This window comes from Quercus suber, unplaced genomic scaffold, assembly GCF_002906115.3.
Source record: "Quercus suber isolate HL8 unplaced genomic scaffold, Cork oak 2.0 scaffold_83, whole genome shotgun sequence".
Lineage (NCBI taxonomy): Eukaryota > Viridiplantae > Streptophyta > Magnoliopsida > Fagales > Fagaceae > Quercus > Quercus suber.
This window is the reverse complement of record NW_027069548.1, coordinates 391,349-416,122: the sequence shown is the minus strand read 5'-3', so window position 1 is coordinate 416,122 and position 24,774 is coordinate 391,349. Positions and strand designations below refer to the sequence as shown.

Sequence of the window (24,774 nt, the reverse complement as noted above, 5' to 3'; positions counted from 1 at the left end):
AACAATACGTGGCTACGATTCCAACAATGATTGTTATTATTCTTGATTTATTAAAAAAAAAAATTTGATTGCTATTTGTTAGCCTCCTATTTGTGGCATTACTGCATTAGCTGACCATTTGTGATTTATCAAAGATCCATTAGTTTTACTTATTTATTTATTTTTGTTGAGAAACAAGATCGATTAGTTTCACTAACGTATTTTACAACATATTTTATTTTTTAATATTTTTTATAGTATTGGTTGAACCATTAATACTAGCCGAAATATGTGAAAAAATTATGATAAAGTCGTTACAAGCTAGTATTTTATCCAGTAGGTTTTAAAAAAATATGAAAAATGCTAATGAGTATCCTTAGAGCACTGGTTAATAATCCATTTTAAGAAAGTTTTAACATTACTTTTATGAGAAATGGAAAAAGTTGTTAAGATATTAATTGCTTTTTTTTTTTTTTCCATAAAAACTTTTTTTAATTGGATTATTAACTAATGTCCTAAGGGCACTCGTTAGCAAGACCCAAAAAGTATTAGTATTGGTTTAATGGCCTTAACTGCCCTTGTAGAGCAAATCATCTTTCATCCAACTTTACCTGCAATTCAACTAATGAAAATGCCCATTTGAGTCAGTGAATAAATTTTCATAATAATGTTTTTTTTTTTTTATGTTTACAAAACTCTAACCTCTATAAAAATGATGAAATAGGTAACAGCGGCATAATGGAGTCGATCTCTGTTGGGCAAGGTAACATTTTCAAAGCATGTGTTGGCCACACAAAATTCCGGGTAGGTAATATGTGATTATCCTAATAAACACGATTCTCCTTTTCTCCTTTCTGAGATAGCTAGGCACTGTAAACATAATATATATTACATTACTAAAATCATACATATAACTAATTAAAATACCATTGTCAGTCCCAAGCAAAGGTATTGGATATGGTGATTGAGGTGTCATTCTATAAAGAACAAAACATGTAAGCAACATGTTTTTTAAAATCGTGGTGAGAATCTATAAAGAATAAACCATGCCAATACCACATTAACGTAAAAGCTTACTTTTTAAAATTTGGGTCCAATAAAGTTGTATAAAAAAAGTGGCTGATATTTATTGACCCTTCATCTTTGAAAGAAACTGTGACAAAAGTGCCTTACCGAGCAGAAAGCATACCATGTTTAGATAATACAAACTTAATATCTATTTTGGTATTTTTTAATCAATAAACGAGTGACACCTATTTCAAAAAGCCACATCAGATTACTCTAATAAATTAATCACAATCTTCTATATTATCAAAAAAATAAATTAATCATTTATTAGAGTAATCTGATATGGTTTTTTGAAACAGATGTCACTCATTTATTATGTAGGAAATACCAAAACAGATGTTGAGTTGGTATTACTAAAACATAGTATACTTTCTCCTTACCGAGGGACTCATAGATGCCAAGTGGAGCACGATTCAGCTCAAGAAAGCTCTCTTTTCTCTCTCCTTGCAATAGGCCATGATGAAGTCGAAAAAATCACCAGTGAGCCGCACGTACTCACACGCCCAGAATGCAACCTGCACAACACAAGAAAGGGGAAAGACCTACGCAGAGAGCACCAGTGTGGTGCCGGCCAAATACCCTCCGAAGGTTAAGTTAAAATTCTTTTCAACTTTAGAGTGCTAGAGAGGGGTTAATTATGCGTACCTCGATTTGTGAGGGTATTAGGGCTTTTATAGTAGTCGAAAGTTGACATTTTTTACTTGGAGTCGAAGTCTTTCCTTGTAGAAATCCTCTTGAGGAGTCCCAAACGTGATGGACAAGTCATATTCCTTATAAAGAAGATCTTCATCGATGCACGCAGCTTCTAGAACCCTAATTGCGCTAGGACTCTAATTACCCCTAGAATCTAGGAGGTGTGCCGCAAGTATTCCCATATAGGGATTCTGTCTGACACGTGGCCAACAAATCCGTCCTTACCATAGCTACTAAATATGTAAGTGTGCTAAGTTCCAAAATTGTGCTAAGAGACTTGTAGCTTAACTAGCACTTCCTTGTGTTTCCGACAGAAACATTTAATAAATTTAGTAATAAACTTTTTTATTATTATTATTTCAAATTCCAACATTGTATTTCAAGAATGCATTTAACTGCACAAAAACAAATGGAACCAAAACAAAAATAAGACCTGAAATCTGATCTTAATTACGTCCAACGGAGACGTAACCGTCCGCGAAATACCGCCGGCAATCGCCCCCGCCGTCGAATCTATCACCGCCCGTTTCACCTGACTCGGCTCTTCCATTTCCCAATCAAAACGCTCCTCCTCCTCCTCCTTTTCAACTCAATCTATAACCCTAACAAGACAAAATTCATTTTCATAAAACATTAAACAGCCATTCAGCAAGCAAACAAATACACACACATATAATCCTTAAATCTCCAACCTATACATCAAATTAGGGTTTCGACGAAAATAAAAAGATGAAGTTCGAGGATCAAAGATTCAAAAACGAGTAAAAGAGAGAGAGGTACCTAGAAAGAGCAGCCATTAAAGATATTTTAGAGAGAGAAACAGAGAGAGAGAGAGAGAGAGAGATATTTTGGTTTTTGCCGCCTTATTGGAATGAGAGAGAGATAAGAGGGCACGGTTGACGGAGCATAGAGAATCTGTGAGGACTGAGGACTGAGGAGTGAGTTTTGGGTTTTGGGGAATTTACATATATAATGGAGAGATTTGTGGGATGGATTGATTACATGTGACCAAAACAAACCGAATGAGAGAAACTATGTACGATATGATCTTTGTCCCCATATAGAGTTTTTGGCTACTTCTAATCTATAATCTAATCTCTTTTTTTTTATAAAGAAAACAAAGGGTTTTGCTTTAATTATTTGACTAATGATTCTCGGGCCAACTTTTATTACCAAACGAAGTTTGTTTTTACTTTGAATGGGGGAACATTTTTTTGGTTTAAAAACTTTAAATGTGGACATTGTCCATATGGCTTTCCCAAAAGCAAAACAAAAAATAAAAATAAAAACTAACTCGCTTTCCAAAAAAAAAAAAAATAGTGCATGTAAGGTTTTTTTTATTTTTTTAATTGTTATTTATCTGTATTGGATAAAATGCAAAACTCACCATCTATATTTCACCAAAATTCATTTCAGTTAGAAAAAACAGTGGGTTAATCCCATATTGAAAAATAAATGTGAGTTAAGAAGGTTTAAAGTCTGTACTGTCTATCCAAGAGTTAGACTATTTTAGATAGAAAATTATTGAATTTAGACTATTTTAGATAGAAAATTATTGAATACTCCAAGAGTACCATAAATGCGTGCTCTCTCTTCTCACATGAATTATGGGTCCTACTATAAATTTAATTAGTGAAACCCTCAATTATGTGAGAGGGGGAAGTATGCATTTATGTGCTAAAAAATATTTGGTATTCTAAAAAAAAAAAAAAACAGTGAGATAAAGAGATTTAAAACTTGTGCTATGCACCCAAGAGTTAGACCCTTTTTGGATATACATCACTGTTAGTTTCTTTAAGACCTTCTCCCTTTTCCTGTCAGTTTCTTTAAGACCTTCTCCATTCTTCTTGTGTGTGTTAAAAAATGCTTAGTATTCTCAACCAAAAAAAAAAAAAAAAAAAAAACATTTCTCTAACTTTGCATTCGTTCATTTCAATCCTCTAAGTTTTAAGTTTATTTAATTAAGGCTTTTCCATCAACTTTTGTTATATGTTATGGTTAATTTACAATTTTTTAAATATAAAAAATCAATTAATGATGAAAATTTTTTCTAGAATTTTTTTTTCCAAATTTTTAACAAAAGTTTATGTAAATGCCTTAATTGAATAAATATAAAACTTAGAATGTGAGTTTTGCATTTTAGCCTTATTTATATTTACATATTTTTCTAACCTTTTATCAAAGATAAATAAATTATTTATTTTTTTAAATCCNGATATGATTCAAAATCAAGACATTTCACTAAAAGGTGAGGGTAATCACTTTAGATGAAAGAGATGAGGGGAAATCGCTTAATATAGTTTGGTCATTTTTAAAGGAGAGCAATTACTACACCAATGAGAGAGAGTAAGTTGATCCAAGTTGGGTGACTAAAAAAAGATAAAGAAATACAAAAAATTACATTAGTAGAAATAATAAAAAATGACATGTCAATTAAAGAAGTACAGTAATAAAAATAAGGAATGTTAACAGATGCCTAAGGGCATTTGTTAATAAACTATTTTAAGAAAGTTTTTATAAGAAAAGAAAAAAAATTAATTAATGTTTTGACAAATTTTTCAGTTTTTCATAAAAATTTGTGTCAACAATTTCTTGAAATTGTTTGTTAACAATTGCCCACAACGTTAACATGATCCTAAAAATAACCCTTAACTAATCTGTCGAGAAATTATAGTTGATCCCAAAATCTTAGGGATATTGTTGTTGTTGTACAACTAGTTAAGGAAAATTACAATCCACCCTACTTTATATAAATGTTTAAAATTCTTTCTCCACCCCAATAGTCAGAAAAGGAAAGTTCGTTTTTTTGTTCATAAAAAAAATATTAAAAAAAAAAAGAAGAGAGAGAAGAAGGAAAGTTCGTTTTCTTTTTTTGGTTAAATTTTCTTGGTAAAAGAACAATTAATTAGAATTAAAGGTAAAAGAAACTAGTGCTATAAGAGCATCCACAGCAGATGTGGCAAAAATTATGTCATTTTGCTACACTAAAGACCTACTTTATTATTTTACCACATCATTTTACAACATCTCATTTATCAGATGTTTTATCATTCAATTCTATACATTAAAATAATATTTCCTACACATTAAAATAATATTTACAAATCAGCCACAACCCAAAACTCAGCCACAACCACGACCCAAATATTATTTACAACTTAGCCACAACCACCACAACCCAAAACTCAGCCACAACCACGACCCAAAATAATATTTGGTTTGGAGGCAGAGAGAGATCTTTGATTGATCAATACCCAGCCACAACCACGGCCCCACGCCACCACTACACCACCACGACCCAAAACCCACTCCCACAAATCAAAACCCCACACCCATACCACCGGACCCATTACAAATCACCCCAACAATCAACGACACCAACCCAGGCACGATCGCCACCTTGGCCCAATCGGTCCACCCGATCGTCTGCTTGATCCTGTTGAAAGTCAGATTCGCACCAACGACGAGCTGGTTAGCGATTCGATTCCCGAGCCCGGTCTTGATGAACTCGTGGGCGAAGAAGAAAGCGAGCGCGTTGAGCCACGGGATCGGATCTCCGAAGGCGAAGAACGCGGTGGCGAATGTCAGCGTCTTGGTGAGCACGGAGGCGCCGAGGCCGAGCAGGGCGACGGCGCCGAGAGAAACAGGGAGTGGGAGATAGAGAGACAGAGTGGGGTTTGAGAGGAGAGGATTGGGGGTTGATGGTGAGAGTGAGACTGACGGAGACATGAGGGAGAAAGAGGAATAAAAAAACAATAAAAACTTATGCCACAGCTGTCCGTACAATGGTAAATTTGTGAGGGCACTGTTCACATGTGGCAAAAATAATAAGATTTGGAACATCTGATAAATGAGGTTTTTTGTGTTTTGTGTGCCAAATGTGCCAAATATTTGGCATTTGGCACATTTAGCATGGCTGATACGGATGCTCTAAAAATTATCGCCATTGCCCTACCTCTATTTAATTATCACTATCTGTCCCACAACCTTTTTATTTTATTATATATATATATATATATATATATATATATATATATTCTTTATAGAACAAAGGAAAGGCTATTTTAAGGGTAGAGTTTGTGTCCAGTGGTCAATGCCACTGAACACATTGCAATACAAACACGATCTGTATTCTAATGTGTCCAATGACCATCAAACACAAGCCATACCCCTATTTTAATTCTCAAAGAAAATGAAGGACATAAAAAATGATTCTATTAAGAAGACCAGGCCACAGCCCACAGGGACAGTTATTGCTCTGTGGACCACATTTCCTCATATGTGAGTTCTATCTTGTTCACGTGTTTTGAATGTGAGAAATCCAAGGTCCATTAATATGAAAACGAATGAATTTAATATTTCATAATAATAATAATAATAATAATTATTATTATTATTATTATTATTATTATTAAGTATGTAAATTTAGAGATTTCATGTTCAATTTATCTTGCCAAAAGTTTTGAGCTGGTTGGCACTTTCTAATATTTCTATGAGAACAAAATAGTATCGCCAAAGGCGCCAAGAGCTTTGAACTGGTTGATACTTTCTAATATTTCTATGAGAATAAAATGGTATTGTCCAAAGATGAGATATCACTTTCTAATATATAGGAAAAAAAAATCTCTTATCACAAAAAAATTAAAACAAATTTGTGATTAGTTCTCAATGTCCAACAATACGTGGCTACGATTCCAACAATGATTGTTATTATTCTTGATTTATTAAAAAAAAAATTGATTGCTATTTGTTAGCCTCCCATTTGTGGCATTACTGCATTAGTTGACCATTTGTGATTTATCAAAGATCCATTAGTTTTACTTATTTATTTATTTTTGTTGAGAAACAAGATCGATTAGTTTCACTAACGTATTTTACAACATATTTTATTTTTTAATATTTTTTATAGTATTGGTTGAACCATTAATACTAGCCGAAATATGTCAAAAAATTATGATAAAGTCGTTCCAAGCTAGTATTTTATCCAGTAGGTTTTAAAAAAGTATGAAAAATACTAACGAGTATCCTTAGAGCACTGGTTAATAATCAATTTTAAGAAAGTTTTAACATTACTTTTATGGGAAATGAAAAAAGTTGTTAGGATATTAATTGCTTTTTTTTTTTTTCCATAAAAACTTTTTTTAATTAGATTATTAACCAATGTTCTAAGGGCAATCGTTAGCAAGACCCAAAAAGTATTAGTATTGGTTTAATGGCCTTAACTGCCCTTGTAGAGCAAATCATCTTTCATCCAACTTTACCTGCAATACAACTAATGAAAATGCCCATTTGAGTCAGTGAATAAATTTTCATAATAATGTTTGTTTTTGATGTTTACAAAACTCTAACCTCTATAAAAATGATGAAATAGGTAACAGCGGCATAATGGAGTCGATCTCTGTTGGGCAAGGTAACATTTTCAAAGCATGTGTTGGCCACACAAAATTCCGGGTAGGTAATATGTGATTATCCTAATAAACACGATTCTCCTTTTCTCCTTTCTGAGATAGCTAATATATTAATGCTGCTTTATATATTTTAAATAATAAAATACAATATTCTCTTTTTCTTTTTTCATTGTAGCATCACTTAATAAAATGTAATATTTTCTTCTTTTATTCATTGTTTTATCTAATGCTATCCTCCATATGATAAACCAAAAAAAAAACCTCCAATAGTATCACTTAAATAATAAAATGTAATATATATTTTTATTGTTTTATCTAATTCTATCCTCCTTGTGATAAACCCAAAAAGACAAAAAAGAAATTGACCAATAGTGTCACTATAATTAACCGCACGGGTTACATACTAGTATATAATAATAGGTAAAACAGAGAGAAAATCCAATTAAATTTCAAATTGGAATTCAATTAGAGTCTAATTTTGCGCCATGTGTATCATCTAATTTAAATTTTAANCTTCCATATGATAAACAAAAAAAAAAAAAAAAAACCTCCAATAGTATCACTTAAATAATAAAATGCAATATATATTTTTATTGTTTTATCTAATTCTATCCTCCTTGTGATAAACCCAAAAAGACAAAAAAGAAATTGACCAATAGTATCACTATAATTAACCGCACGGGTTACATACTAGTATATAATAATAGGTAAAACAGAGAGAAAATTCAATTAAATTTCAAATTGGAATTCAATTAGAGTCTAATTTTGCGCCATGTGTATCATCTAATTTAAATTTTAAAATTTTGTGTCAAGTGAGTTAATTTAGTGTAAAAATTGAATTTCAATTAGAGTTTAATTTTGTACCACGTGTTCCATCTAATCTAAATTTTTAAATTTTTGTGCCAAATTAGTTAATTTAGTATAGAAAATAAGGGGTCCAATAGAATAAACCATAAAAAACATAATCATATAACTAAAAAAAATTTAAATTTATAAGTCATCTATATATATATATATATATAAATAGGTAAAGCTTAGGGAAAATTGAATTAGAACTTGAAATTATAATCCAATTTTGTGCCATGTGTCTAAATTTATGTGGGAATAATAGGTGAAATTGAGAGAAACTTAAATTAAAGTTCCAATTTTACGCCATGTGTCTTAAATTATTTATTCTTAAAGAGTTTTATTTCTTAATTTTAGAATCAAATATGGGACCACATCATAAATATTCATCCAGAGTTTTATTTCTTAATTTTAGAATCAAATATGGAATCACATCATAAATATTCATTCAAGTGAGTTATTAAGTACAAAAACCAAAGAGTCTACAATAAATGAATCCTATAAAAAAAAAGTGCTTCACAGTAATTTAAAAAAAAAATAGACAATTTACATTTTATACCTAATAATATCCTTATAAAATTTTTTAAAGAATTAACGAAATATAAAAATGACTGTCAATAGTATTTAAATTATATATATATATATATATAGGAATTATATTATGCACTTTATTATATATTTTTAAGTATATCCATGCATATGCATGGGGTTATAAGCTAGTATATATTTATAGGTAAAGTTTAGAGAAAATCTAATTAGATTCTACAATTGAAGTCCAATTTTGTGCCATATGTCCTTAATTATTTATTTTTAGAGAGTTTTATTTTTTAATTTTGGAGTCAAATATGGGATTACATCATAAATATCCATTCAAGTGAGTTATTGTGTATAAAAACCAAAGAGTTTAGAATTAATAAACATTAATTTTTTTTTTAAATGACAATTTACATTTTCTACCTAATAATATTCTTACAATACTTTTAAAGAGTTAAAAGAAAAATACTATCAATAAATTATATATGTAATTAAGAATTAGAGCAAATTGCAAATTACACCCCCAAAATTTGAGGGTGATTGGATTTTACACCCTGAAATTTTTGAATTTGGATTTTACCCCTTAAAGTTTGGGGTGTTTGGATTTTACACCCAGACATTTCAAAGTTTGGATTTTACCCCTTAAAATTTTGGGTTATTTGGATTTTACACCCCTAAATTCTAAAACTTTACGGTGTAAAATTCAAACACCCCAAAACTTTAGGGAGTAAACTCCAAACACTCCCAAAGTGGGTAAAATCCAAATTCTAAAACGTCAGTGTGTAAAATCCCAATATCACCAAACTTCAGGGGGTAAAATCCAAATTCCAAAACTTCAAGGTATAAAATCCAGTCACTCCCAAACTTTAGAGGTGTAATTTGCAATTTACCCTAAGAATTATATTATGTATCTTAATATATATTTTAAGTATATTCATGCATATGCATGTGGTTACAAGCTAGTAATTATTAAAGGAAAAAGTTAATGGATGCTAAGAATTGACTTAAGAAATTTTATTTGAAACTTTTTATAGGAAAAAAAAAGGCAATTGATATTTTTGACAGCCTTTTATATTTCATGCTAAAGTGGTATTAAAACTTTCCTAAAACGTTCCATTAATAAATGCCCTAAGAACATATATTAACCGAACATTTATAAAAGGGTCGTGCTAACGAGTGCCCGTTAACAATCCATTTTAGGAAAGTTTTGATACCACTTTTATGAGAAATGGAAAAAATTGTCAAAACATTAATTGTTTTTTTTTTTCCTATAAAAACTTTTTTTAAATAGATTATTAACCGTTGCCCTAAGGGCATCTGTTAGCATTTCCCTTTATTAAAACCTACAATTGTGTTTACTTGTATTGATTAGAAGGGTCGTCTCCTCTAACTAAAAAAAAAAAAATCACATTTATGGTCCAATGAGAGAATTGATGAACTCTCAAAAATTTCAAGTAGAGTTGTAAACATTTAAAAATACATTGAAAGATTAAAAGCCACTTGAAAATGTTGATTTAGTCAATTTGTCTTTATGTTGGAAATAAATTTTGTGTGTGTGTGTTTTTTTTTATTTTTTTTTTGTTTTTTTTTTTTTTGTTGTTATAATTGCTATGAACATGGAGGTAAGATTCGTATAAGAGACACAACATTACACTATTGAGTTACAAACTTACAAATCTCTTGGTATTAATTTTTTTTATGTTTGTGTAATTTTTGTTTTGTTTTATATATATATTTTTAAAAATTTTGTTGTTGTTGATGGAAGTTGTAATCATTAGAGGAATTGGGTCTTAGAGCCTATAAATATAATGGAAAACTTGCCAACTGACAATCAATCACATTGATTATTGGTTTTCTTGAGTTAAGACATAGGATTAGAAAAATGGAACAAGTTTTAGTGCCATTGACTAGACTAATTTTTTAGTACTAAGAGAATACAATAACATGATATTCCCTTATCATATATCCTCTATGATAATGAATTTCATTAATTAAATTTAATTATGACAAAATATATTATTAATGTGAGAAGACATATATATTGCCATATGATTTTGCGCTTGGAAAATGTCAGGGACATAAAAAATCTTACAATTATTGCCACAACTTGTTACATAGTGAGCTGGTAGAGATTAAATGGTGGCTTCACACATCTACCACTCGCAACTCATCATATGGCGAGTTGAAGAATTTTTTGTGTCCCTAGCAAGGTTGTCAAAATTGGGATCTTATGTAGGATCGTGGGAGGTAAGTGAGATCATGGATCGTAGAATCAGATTGTGGATTGTAAGATCCTACATTATTTGAGAAAAAAAAAACAAAAAATACATATTGGTATGTTTAATAATTACATAAATTATACATTCATTAATATAATTACCATACATCACTACATCCGTTTGTAAGCATTATTTAAAGAGGTCAAAAACCTCAAAATGTAACACTCTATTAGGATATTTTTTTATTTTTTTATTTGGGTCCAACTGACGCTCTCTCTATATTAGAGTGGAAAAACTTGGTTTATTGAGATTTTATTTTTCATTTGGGTCCAACTAAACTTATTGTCAAATTAAAGTAGATTACAAGAAACCAAGGTAATTTGGGATTGTCAGAATCGTACAATCCAACTGATCCTGAACGATCGTAAAGATTCTTGAAAGATCCAGATTATTTTGGGCAAATGGAATTGTAAAATCCTACGATCGTAGGNAGGAAGATCTCTTCCGAGACCACAACGGGGTCCTAGATCGAACCATGTTTGTCACTTTTGTGGAGTGTAAGGACATACGAGACCCAACTGCCACAAGCTGAGAACATTGACCAATACAAGTGCTCCTTGGTCATGAGGAAGAAGAAACGACAATAGGTCTTGGGATGGTGAGCAACTAAGAAGTCAAAACCGTGATCCTAGAATGATGGACATAATGAAGATGATTGGTGCCTTCACAAATTGCTTGGAAAGCTTCACACGAAGGTTTGATAGTCCTAACTTTCGTACCCAATCCGTCAAGGATATCACCCCAAACGCATGTGACGTGTGGGTGACAAAGGGTACTCATGCATAAGCATCATAACATGTCCATGCATCAATTCTTCCTATACCTTGTGAATATGTTTGGCTGTATGCTTTATGCTTCTGTTTGTTTTGAATTGTCGCTTGTTTATGTGTTTCATTTTAAAATGTTTTTACATTGCTTTTGATCGATCTTTCATTACTTTTATGTCAAAAAAAAAATCCAAAAACACATAAAAAGTAGAAAATCCAAAAGTTTGATCAACTTTGTTGAATGTTGTCTCAAAGCATATTTTGCCTTGTACCTTTGTATTAATGGTTGTGTGTATTTACGAGTTTAGCTTGTCTTATATGCATTCATATATTTGTGGGAAAAATCTTGAAATCTTTGTGATTGTTGTAAATAGATCTTCAACCTTGTCATGAATAATTAGTGAATGGTTTTGTTGATCTTGAGTCATGCATAGACTTGTGCCTATATATCTTCTCACTTTTTTTTTTTTTTTTTTTGCTTTCAATTAAAGAGCTCACCAAATGTGAATCTCCAAATGAAAAGAGATATTGAGCTGCAAAAACCTGTCGCACATACTAGTATTTGACTAGGAAAAAGGGAAAGCGACCAAAATAAAATTTATAATGCCCAAAAGGCCAAAGGCTTACTCATCAATTTGAAATATTAAAAATTTCAAGCATCTATCTCACAATGAGATATATTGATTCAAAATGATCAAATGATATGATGTATATGGAGCCACATGAAAAGCTTTAAAGAATTGTACTCAAGTTTATGTGGGAGGTCATATATGCACATTTTTATAATTGAGATGGGTCACAATATCTAGTGCTAGTTGTGTATGCCTTGATTGAATTGATCATTGAAGCTTCACATTAGACTAAGGATTATCCCATTTTTGATATTTACACACAACACACAAGTCTATGTTCAATGAATGTCATATTCATTTGTATGATTGTACTTGTTTAAATGTGTTTTCACAAACTCAATCTTTGTTGATCAAACACAAAAAGATTTTTAAGTGTTTTAGATTGTTTTTGGAAAGTATTTTGTCTTACAAAAAATGTCAAAAATTTCAAAAACAGTGTTGCTCTGTTTTGGCGACTCAGTCGCGGGTAGGTCCAATCGCATGCCCTAGTCGCGAGCTTACTCCGAGATTTTTCGTGGCTCACTGGTAAGTCAAGGTTGTAGTCGCGAAAAATACTTAGAAAAATTTTCAAAACTTGTGTTTTTATGGTTTTCGCGGCTTAGTGTGGCGACTTGTTCGCGGGTGGAAGGTCCAGTAGCGAGGGGTACATAGAGATTTTCGCAGCTCCCTTGGCGACTATCTCGCGGGTAGACCTTCCAGTCCCGAAAAACACTTAGAAATTTTTTGAAAATCTTGGTTTTACAGTGTTTCGCGGCTTACCCTGGCAACTTGATCCAGTCACGAAAAACACATGTTTTGCGTTTTAAGGACAGTTTTTAAAAAAAAAAAATTTCAGTTTTCCCTCGAATATCAGTGACTATTCATTGTCTTCCCCATTTCTCTCTTACAAACACTCCGAGTGTTTCTTCGAAAATCCTCCATTTTTGAATCATTTCTTCTCAAATCTTCAACAAAAAGGTATGGGTTTTCTTTCTTTATCTACCTACTGATTTGATCATTATTGTTTTGATTTATGTGTTGCTAGTGTGGTTTGTGATTTATCATGATTGAACATGGGTTTCTAATTTTCTGATTTTTTATGTGCTTGTGATGGTTCTTATACTAATTTTCTCCATCTTGTGTATCTATTGTGATTTTGGTTGTATTCACAAACTCATTATCATGGTTTGAACCTAAATCTCAAGTGTTTAGGGTTTCCTTCTTCATCCATAGTGTGACATTGACACATTGCTAATACTGTTTGGTATCTTGTTTTGTTTCTCTTGTTTATGTTACACCATGTTGCAGTGTCAAAATGTATCCATTTAAGAGATCAGCTGTGAAAGGGGGAAACAGCAAAGGAAAAGAACATGTCATTGATGTTGATGAACTCTCACCTAAAGCAAAAAGAACCCACTCATCATCTGGAGTGTTCGATCCCAACAAATTCAGATCCTATGCTGCCTTTCAGAATCATGAAAATTTTTTCAAAAGTGCTAAACCTCTACTCGAAAGGGTCGTTGATTAACCTTCCCTTTTTGACACCGACATTCCTCAATGGTTTGTTCACAAAGATTGGAATTATCTTCTCTCCGACCTTGATGATGCATATGGGAATTTGGTAAAAGAATTTTATGCCAATGCAATTGTTGAAGGAGACGAACTTAAGTGCTGGGTCAGAGGAAAATGTTTCTCGGTCTCTCCCACATACCTGGCGGAGATTCTTCACATCAGCCGGCCAATACTTGGAAACTCACCGGTCTATGATGATCTATATCCAGATGAGGACTTGCTTCGGGAAGTTCTTGGAAAAGATTTGGAATTTTCCTCAAATGGGAACTCAGTTAATGTTTCATCTCTTCCCCCAAAATTAAGGGTGCTTACAATCATCATGTTTCACAACCTGTACCCCCTATCCAGCACAGGGTATATGAACCTCGGACGTGCTCTATTCCTTCATGATCTGATCTTTGATGTAGAGATTGACATTTGTGCTCATATCTTTCATGTCCTTCGTAAAACTGTTCTACGAACTGAGTCAAGAATATGCATTCCTTTTTGCTGCCTCATTTCAAGGATTTTAAAGCTTAAAGGGCTCCATCCTTCAGAAATTGAATTTCCCTATACAAAACTAAGTCCAATCTACATGCGTACATTCAACGCTAGCATTGGTCATAGTAAGAAGGGAATCAAGACAGAATCTTTAGCATCCCACAGTGGTTCACGCTCTAGCTCATTCCCCATCGACGAGAAGCTAGACTCTATTGCAGCACCTGTCCATGAGCTGAGTACAAAGATGTCCGGACTTACATCCATCTTGCACCATCTCAACAATCGATGGGATATGAAGTTCACCTCTATTCAAGCTCAATTGGATCAAATTCAAAGAAAGCTAGGAGATGATGAGGACTAGCTATTCCATGACAAAAAGGGAGAGATGATATTGGCAGGGGGAGTTCAACGAAAGGGGGAGATTTCAGCAAACAGACTTTTGTTTATCGTTTTTGTCTAACTTTAGCATATTTCTATATCCATGATTATATTATTCAGTACTATGTTTTTATTTGTACTTGGTACCTTTAGAGGTTTTTAAGATTTCTGTTTAGATTTGTACCCATATTGCTTTTGTAAGCTTTTAGGGTTTGTTTCTTTGCACCTGTAGGCCTTTGTGGTTTGTTCCTTACTTTATGCAACCTGTATGCTTTGCTAAATCAGTACTTATAAGTAAGTGTTATGCATTTCCTTCTAAGTACTGTCACTCTTGTGCCCTTGTAAGACTTTATTCCTAGATGCATATACTTCATGTACTACGCATTGGTTGAGTGTTGGTCATTCAAGTGATTTGCCTTGTGCTTGTTAGCTTGAATGTCCGGATGTTCATTCCAAGTGTGAATGAGCATTGTGATCACTTGTTTATAGTGATTGGTTGTTTTGGTCTTGCCATGGTTTATTGCTTTATTCCATTGTGCTCGATCGCATTATGCTTGCTCCATATGCATTACAAGTTTTCTACGTACAATGAACTTATTGTGTTGTTGTGTTTCAGGAGTTCTTATTCTTATGATTCAAAAGCTTCACAGATTCTAGAGTTAGGTATGAGTGAGCTTTCTAACTATTCTTAACTCACGCGTTAAGTCTAGAGTTTGTTATAGGGTTTTGTCATGGAATAACCAAAGGGGAAGATTGTAAGGTTGAAATTTATCAACCATCTTGTTAGCTTTATTTCGTATCAATTTGCTTGTAATTTAGCACTTAGTAACCCTGTATTTAGGTGGAATTCCTATAAGGGTAATGTGTGAAGAGAGTGTGAAGAATTGCTCATCTTTGTACAAAGAAATAGAGACTCGCGGCTTGCAAGCCGCCAAATGTTGTACACGTGAGAAGCATGTGGGAAGGTGAAGGGTCACGCCAGCTGTCGCACTACAGGATAAAAGTCTCAGACTGGCCAAGCCGTTACCTCGCGACTTGAACTTGTGACTTGGACAAGCCGCGAGGCCAAGTCGCCAACTTATCCTGTTTGGCAAAAACTGACTATTCGTATTCCAAGCACACACCACTATATATAAACGCTTATACCCAAGAAATAAAGAGAGCTTCCAGAGAGAATTTTGTGAGAGAAACCCTAGAGAAAAATAAGATTGCCTCATCCCCAATCTTCACTAAGAGACTCTTCAAATTCCTCTACTCTCTTCCTCTCCATTGATACATGCTTGAGACTTGACCAAATCCTTTTTTCATCACACCCACGTCTGTGAGAAGGTACATTTGGTGCTAAAGAAAGCAGTTTGGAAGGGACCAATGACTGTTGGTTAATGCTATGGTTTATAGCAGAATCCGGTAAGCGAGAAAAGAAAAAGATTCGGCGCAACCTCGTTGGAGCAAGAAGCTTGGAAGGTTTAGGTACCTGGGTAGATTAGGCTTGGAGGGTCTATTACTGTTCATGTATCCCAACTACATTTTCTAGTGGATTATTACCTCTTGGAGGGCGGCGGAGAGGTTTTACGCTGAGGGCTTCGGTTTCCTCTTCGATAACACATCGCGTGTTGTCCTTGTGTTTGCATCTCTCTACCTTTATCTTTGCTTTTTATTTTCTGTTGTGGATGTGATTATAATTGGCTTAGATTAATTATCAATTTTGTGTTTGGCTTATATTCATGTTCCGCACATTAATTGTTTGATAATAAGCTTGAATTGATATTTTGTAATTGGGGGTCTAAATGTTCATAGTGTTTTCAACGCTATTTGAACTTTTAAAAACCAAAGAGTCTAAAATAAATGAATTGTAAAAAAAAAAAAAAAAGTGCTTAACAGTAATTAAAAAAATATATGGACAATTTACATTTTATAACTAATAATATCCATACAAATTTTTTTAAGAGTTAACAAAATATTAAAATGACTATCAACAGTATTTAAATTATATATAGAGGAATTATATTATACATCTTATTGTATATCTTTAAGTGCATTCATGCATATACATGAGGTTACAAACCAGTTGAGTATAATAGGTATAGCCTATGCCTATACGTACACCTTAGGGTTTGGCAGTTTTTCGCAACTTTATTGTTAGCTCTTATCAATTTATCACAATTGTGGGGCCTGTTAGTTAAAAAGATATGGGAATCCTCAGAAGTGGGCTCGGGGCTCAACGGCCCAATCCGAGGATACTTAGTTATCCGAGGATAGCTTAAAAAATTTTATTATTATTAAAGGGATAATATGAGAGAAAGGGGTGGATATTGTATATGGCGGCATAACGCACGTCCGAGGACACCGAAGTCCGAGGTGAATGTAACTTTCATTTTATTCAGGAGACTCCGCAAAGTTGTATCTGAACTGGAAATTGGGTATAAACCTAAGGAGGAGTCGGGGAAGGTAGCAAATATCTTCCAAGGCCATCACCTCTACATTAAATGCTTTCCAGCTAACCCTCTTGCTGCATTAATGTGGAGGTGATACCTGAACAGTGACTAAGCAGCTTTATGGCCACTGAGCAAAAGCTCCGGTAGGTACTGGATGGGACAGAAAGGAGCTCCCAAGATAAGAACTACACGTATACGATGGAAATGGAGGGTAGAACGGAGTATATAACATAGAAACGGATGATATAAGAGGGGGAGGAGATTCAAAAGAAAAGAAAAGAAAGAAAAGGAGGGACTGAAACCTAGCCGAGGAGAGTTTTTCTCATTCAATCAACCTAAAATATCCCTTGTTACTTGATGAGGATAACCTTTCCTGTCAAATGGTACTAGTTCTTGAACCCATGCTCTAAAAATTTATTGTTTGGGCTTGTTGGGCTGAAAACTCATTCATACTCTGGCTCCAATCCAAATTGAGTCCTTACAATTGGCGCCGTTTGTGGGAAGAATTTGATCTGTTGAGAAGGAAAGGTAGGTGTGATACTCACGATGGAAGAGGGAGCACCACAGCAACCATTGACGGGCCCACAACAGGTGGATGCTAATCAGCACCAGGCAGAGTCTAGGGGCTCTCAGCACAGTAATCCGTTGGTAGACCACGAACACGGGGGGGATCATGAGGGGAGTACCCGAACAACCCATACAGATAGAAGCCGCTCTCGGGGGAAAGGCCATGCTTCCCCTGTAAAGAGAGGAGGAAATTTGCAGCGTGAGATTAACAAGTTGAAGAAGGAATTGCGATATGAGCGACGAAGGCTTAAGGCTCATAACTCTGGGCATTCCTCTGAGGAGTCGGATGACACCAGTTATAGGCGAAGGTCGAGAACTCCACCCAGCGAATCATTTTCGTGTGAAGAGGAGTACCACCGTGGGCGAAGAAATAAGAGTCCGACTCGCCAGGGTCAGGGGAATGATGCCTTGAACAAGGCTCTGAATCAGGTCTCTAAGTCGCCCTTCACGCGACATATTGAGGAAGCTAGTCTTCCTCGGCGATTCCACCAGCCTGTGTTCACCATTTATAATGGTCGAACAGACCCAGTAGAACATGTTAGCCACTACAGCCAGAGAATGGCTATTCATGCCAGGGATGAGGCCTTAATGTGCAAGGTTTTCCCGTCTAACCTGGGCCCAGTGGCAATGAGATGGTTTAATGGCTTGAGAACTAATACTATTGACTCTTTTGAGAAGCTCACCCAGGCCTTTGGTGCCCGTTTTATTACATGTAGGAGGGTTGTTCAACCCTTGGAGTCGCTACTATCCATGTCTATGCGGGAGGGGGAAACCCTAAAGGCCTACTCGGACGGATACTGGGAAATGTTCAACGAGGTAGATGGGGCTCACGACGACGTGGCTATGAACACCTTTAAGGAAGGTCTTCCAACCGAGCACGGTCTGAGGAAGTCTCTGACTGGCAAGCCTGTTACTAGTGTACGTCAGCTTATGGATCGGATAGACAAATATAGAATAGTAGAGGAAGATTAGATGCAGGGTAGAGGAAAGTCTAAAGCAGTAACTCAGGAGAAGAGGGATTTCAGGCCGGACTGGTATAATAACAACTGACCTCGGAGGGACTTTGGGGGGCAGTCAGGGCCTGCCAACTCCCAGGTGGTTAGCGCCGTGTTCCGAGAACCAGTGCAGCGAGTTCTGGAGAAGATAAAGGACGAGTCGTTCTTTAGGTGGCCCAATAAGATGGCGGGGGATCCTGCGAAGCGTAATCAGAACCTTTATTGCCAGTACCACCAAGACCATGGGCATATCACCGAAGATTGTAAAAATCTGTGGGATCATTTAGAGCAGCTGGTGCAAGAGGGGAAGTTGACCCATCTTCTGCATCACTCCGGCGGCCGAGGAGGCCAGGTAGGCTCGACGTTTCAGGGGGATGCTTCGAGGGGACCTCCTTTGGGCATGATAAACGTTATATTTGCTGCCCCGGGGAGAACTAGATCTTGCCCTTCCAAGGTAATGTTTGTGTCTTAGTGCTCGGAGGAGGGCTCCAGTTCGAGGCCGAAGAAGGCCAAACCGGGCACCTCGTTGGTGTTAGGTTTCTCAGAAGAGGATAAGAGAGGAACCATACAACCGCATGATGATGTTTTGGTGGTTACGATTAGGATCGGAGGGTATAACGTGAGGAGGGTGATGGTTGATGATGGAAGTGCCACCGAGGTAATATACCCCGATTTATTCAGGGGGCTGAATTTGAAACCTGAAGATCTGACAACGTATAGTTCCCCTCTAGTGGGCTTCGAGGGCAAATCGGTCGCTCCGTTGGGAATGGTTAGACTACCTGTGCAGACTGGCTCAGATATGGTGTAGGTGGATTTTATTGTGGTGGATGCTTTTTCTCCGTATACGACTATTTTGGGAAGACCTTGGTTGCATGCTTTGGGGCTGTTTCTTCCACTTTTTATCAGAAAGTGAAGTATCCTTCGGGAGGCGAGGTTTCAGAAATTTTGGGAAATCAGACCATGGCTAGGCAATGCATGATAATGGTCATTCCACATCGGCTAGAGACAAGTACTTCGGCTGTAGCCGAGGATGATTTATAGCAATCAAGGAGTCAGGGAGCCCAGTTCAGCGCGCCCACAGAGGAAATGAGGTGTGAAGATTTGGAAAGGGTAAGCGTTGGTGATGATCCAGAGAAGTACTTTTAGGTTGGGGCCTAGTTGCCTTTGTCAGAGAAAGAGCAGTTGGTTGAGGTTCTTAGGAGAAACGTTGATGTGTTTGCATAGAGCGCCTATAAAGCCCCGGGAGTGGATCCGGAGTTCATTTGTCATCATCTGAACGTCAATCCCTCGTGTATTCCAAAGAAACAACCACCTCGGCGTCCGTCCAGGGTACACGTCGAGGCTATTAAAGATGAGGTGACCAAGTTAAAGCAAGCTGGGGCTATCAAGGAGGTATTTTACCCTCAGTGGTTGGCCAATACGATCATAGTGAAAAAGAAAAATGGGAAATGGCGTGTGTGTGTTAATTTTACGGACCTTAACAGAGCGTGCCCAAAGGACCCTTTTCCTATACCCCGTATAGACCAATTGGTGGATGCAACAGTGGGCCATCCTCGGATGAGTTTCCTAGACGCCTTTCAAGGCTACCATCAGATCCCACTGGCATTGGATGACCAGGAGAAGACCGCTTTTCTTACTCCCACTAGAAATTACCACTACAAGGTAATGCCCTTTGGTTTGAAGAACGCGAGGTCTACCTACCAGAGAATGATGACAAAAATGTTTGAGCAGCAGTTGGGCAGAAATATTGAGATTTATATTGATGATATGGTCGTAAAGAGTAAAGTAGTGGCCGAGCACGTGACGGACCTTAACCACACTTTTGGGATTTTAAGAAGGCATAAATTGCGGCTGAACGCATCCAAATGCTCATTTGGGGTAAGTTCAGGTAAGTTCCTGGGTTACATGGGAACCCATAGGGGAATAGAGGTTAACCCTGATCAGATTAGAGCCATAGCTAACTTGCAACCACCTCGGAATCCCAAGGAGGTCCAAAGGCTGACCGGGATGACCGCCGCATTGAATAGATTCATATCTAGGTCGGCGGATAGGTGCAGGCCTTTTTTCTTACTGCTCCACAAGTGGAAAGGATACGAATGGACTGAGGAGTGTGCCTTAGCATTTCAGCAGCTGAAGGAGTATCTATCTCGGCCACCAATCATGTCTAGCCCCGAGGTAGACGAGGTTCTTTTTTCCTACCTAGCGATCACCACTTATGCGATTAGTTTTGTTTTGATACGAGTAGACAATGGAGTACAGCGGCCGGTCTACTATGTGAGTAAGTCTCTTCACGAGGCCAAAATACGCTACCTGCCATTGGAAAAGACCATTTTAGCAGTGGTGCACACCACCAGAAAACTTCCCCATTATTTCTAGGCGCATACAGTGGTTGTCCTGACTCAATATTCGATCAAAGCAGTACTTCGGAGTGCAGACTATACTGGTAGGGTTGCAAAGTGGGGCACAATTTTTGGGGCTTTTGATGTCAAGTATATGCCCCGTACTTCCGTGAAGGGTCAGGTGCTCGCCGATCTAGTGGCCGAGTTTGCTGAAGGTCCCGAAGAAATAGAGACAAGCCCAGGTGGCATGGATGAAAAATCGGTTGGCCTCATTTCCGCGCAACCTATCTCATCCTGGACGGTGTATGTGGATGGGGCAGCAAATCAGCGGGGGTCTGGAGTGGGACTTGTATTAATATCTCCTGAGGAAGTCATCATTGAGAAGTCTCTTAGGTTAGGATTCTCAGCTACTAATAACGAGGCGGAATATGAAGCCTTACTAATAGGGATGGCAATGGTCAATAAGCTGGGCGGAAAAACTGTGAAAATCTTCTCGGACTCGGGGCTTGTGGTGGGCCAGGTCAGAGGGGAACTGGAGGCTCGGGATATAAGAATGCAGGAATACTTGAGCCAGGTTAGGCGTATACAAGCCAATTTTGAATTCTTTAAAATAACCCATGTCCCTAGGAGTGGAAATGCCCATGCAGACTCTCTAGCTACTCTTGCCACCTCTTCGGCTCAAAACTTACCTCGGATGATCATGATCGAGGACTTGGGCACACCTACCCAAGGAACAACGAAAGCGCTACAGGTCAACCAAATCAGTTCACCGCGTAGTTGGATGGATCCTATAATACTATTCCTCGAGAAGGATACACTGCCCGAGGATAAGTCGGAGGCAGAAAAGATACGAAGAAAGGCTCCCCGTTTTTGGCTATCCGAGGATAAGAAGTTGTACAAACGCTCTTACTCTGGGCCTTATCTACTCTGTGTACGCCCTGAAGCGTCGGAAGATCTTCTAGAAGAGCTACATGAAGGAATTTGTGGTAGTCACACTGGAGGAAGGTCTTTGTCTCATAGGGCAATTACCCAAGGGTACTAGTGGCCAGGCTTGCAAAAGGAAGCGCAAGAGTATGTAAGGAAATGTGATCAATGCCAAAGGTTCGCGCCAAATATTCATCAGCCTGGAGGAGTTCTCAATCCTCTTTCTAGTCCTTGGCCTTTCGCACAATGGGGCTTGGATATCGTTGGCCCTTTCCCTAGAGCAGTAGGAAATAAGAAATACCTGCTAGTTGGCACGGATTATTTCACGAAGTGGGTTGAAGCTGAGCCTTTGGCTAACATCAGGGATGTTGACGTCAAAAGATTCCTATTAAGGAATATCATTACTCGATTTGGGGTTCCTCAAACTCTCATCTTGGACAACGGTCTACAGTTTGACAGCAAGACTTTTTGAAGGTATTGTTCCGACTTGGGGATAAAAAATAGGTATTCCACCCCAGCCTATCCACAGGGAAATGGACAGGCTGAGGCTGTCAACAAAGTTATAGTGGGTGGACTTAAGAAAAGGCTAGATGATGCAAATGGAAGATGGGTGGAAGAACTTCCGCATGTTCTCTGGGCGTATAGAACAACGCCCCGACGATCAACAGGGGAAACCCCATTCTCAATGACGTATGGAGCTGAGGCCGTGATCCCTATTGAAACAGGCTTTCCAACACTGAAAACTAGTAATTTCACCCCGGATGGAAATGATGAGCTGTTAAGGAAAAGTCTAGACTTAATAGATGAGCGACGAGAGAAAGCTATGGTTCAATTAGCGTACTACCAGCACAAGCTGAAGCAGGGCTATGATGCAAACGTCAGATTAAGGCCATTAGCTCCGGGAGACTTGGTGTTGAGGAAGGTCTTGGAAAATACCAAGAACCTAACCTGGGGAAAGTTGGGGCCCAATTGGGAAGGGCCATATCGTATTACATCTGTAGCAGGGATAGGGGCTTACTATTTAGAAGATTTAGATGAAAAAACTATACTCCATCCCTGGAATGTAAGCAATCTGAGAAGGTATTATTATTAACAAGTTGTGTTTTACTTTCCTTTATAATTTATCTTGCTCCTGCAATATGTGCTTCTGAAACGAATGGAAGTATTAAACAGAAGCTAAGTCATGTCAGGTCCTCGAACCACAACTTAGTGGAAATTAGTACACTACGAATGGAAGTATTAAACAGAAGCTAAGTCATGTCAGGTCCTCGGACCACAACTTAGTGGAAATTAGCACACTACGAATGGAAGTATTAAATAGAAGCTAAGTCATGTAAGGTCCTCGAACCACAACTTAGTGGAAATTAGTATACTACGAATGGAAGTATTAAACAGAAGCTAAGTCATGTCAGGTCCTCGGACCACAAACAAGCTATTTAAACATCAAACTTAGTTGGAATCTATGTCTTCTAAAAGGGGTTCGTGTGGCTAGAGATGCATATTGAAGTAGATGCTATGAGCATCACTTAAAGTGTTTCAAGGGGGTCAATACCTCTCTGGATGAAAGGTAAAAGTGCTATCCTAGATACGTATACTTTTCTAATGAATGCTACAGGGAGCCTTTATAAGGCCGCGGAGGTCACTATTATAGCCTGTTTTGAGTTCTCAATGATTGTGTATAAAGTTATGACTCTTCCCTATCATGTCAACTTTCATCCTTTTTACAGTCCGAGATCATAAGAAAAGTAGATAAAACAAACGCAAGTAATGAAGAGCAATCATACATGAAATTATATAAGTAATAAACGAAACCCCAATATCTCTTATAAGTTTTCAAAAAGAACTACGCATTGCAACCAGGAACATCCTTAAAAGGATTAAAAAAAAAATAAAGAAGGAAAAACGAGATGAAAAGGACACTAAAAGGAATTTGACTACAAGCAACTATTTGGTTAACTTTATTTGGAGCTTGGGTGGAGGGGCTTTGCCACCTGCCTCAGGAGGAACGTTCTTTTCCTGCGCCATAGGAGCTTCTCCAGCAGGCAGGGTGGTTGAGGCTAAGGCCTGTTCAAAAGTGTGAGAGGCCGCTCCGTCTTTGGACCCTGCTACTTCTTTAGCCGAGGATAGATCCTTTGCTTTTTCAGGCATTTGTGGCTGCTCTTGCTGATTGAGCGAGGGAGGAGCCTGAGTCTGAACTTCCTTAGGTGGCTCAGCAGCAGTAGAGGATGCCTCCCCTTGTGGAGTAGAGGGAGTGGAGGCTCGAATAGCTGGGGGGAAATAAATATTTTCAGGTTTCCTCAACTCTGATGAGGATTCAATTCCAGCTCGGTTGAGAGCCTCTTGCCATGTCAAGGCGCAGTACTCCCGGCACACGACAGGCACCTCAGCTCGGAAAGTGTCCTCTGTCTCAGCGACGCCCACATTGTAACCCTGCTGCTCAGCGACGTCTCTTTCTTTTTTAGCCTCGGCTTTGGCTTTTTCAGCCTGATCTCTGAGCTTCTGGACTTCCTCCAGTTGTTTCTGCAGAGTTAGCACCTGTTCCTTAGAGGCTGCTAGCTGGGCATTGCCGTCACGCAGAAGCTGCCTTTGGTCCTCGGCCTGTCTTTGGAACCCCTCCAGAGCTGAGTCAGCACTCTTTCGAGCGCTTTCTTCGGCTGCTAACTTTTTCTTCAGCTACACAATGTTTTGCTCAGAAGCATTCAGTGTGCGCACAGCTGTTATCTTTTTCTTCTCTCCTCGTCTATTTGCTGGTGGTAGGATTCGGCTATCTCCTCCAGCCTGAAGGTGGCTTGAACGGCCTAGAGAAAAAGGAGTTAGAAATACAAAAAAAAAAAAAAAAATGTGTATAACAAAAAACAAACAAACAACAGTAAAAATGTAACGGTAAAAGCGTCATACC

The 24,774-nt window shown here is 37.1% G+C and overlaps 1 protein-coding gene across 1 annotated transcript in view; it reads right to left on the bottom strand.

The window, feature by feature from the left end:
• Positions 1-5,043: 5,043 nt before the first annotated feature.
• The window catches only part of LOC111993038 (outer envelope pore protein 16-4, chloroplastic), a 93,535-nt gene continuing 73,804 nt past the window's right edge, over positions 5,044-24,774 (bottom strand). Inside the window, exon 6 of the mRNA XM_065773927.1 lies at positions 5,044-5,152. Coding sequence (XP_065629999.1) covers positions 5,059-5,152 — 94 coding nt within the window. The 3' untranslated portion in view covers positions 5,044-5,058. The remainder of the gene's footprint in view (positions 5,153-24,774) is intronic.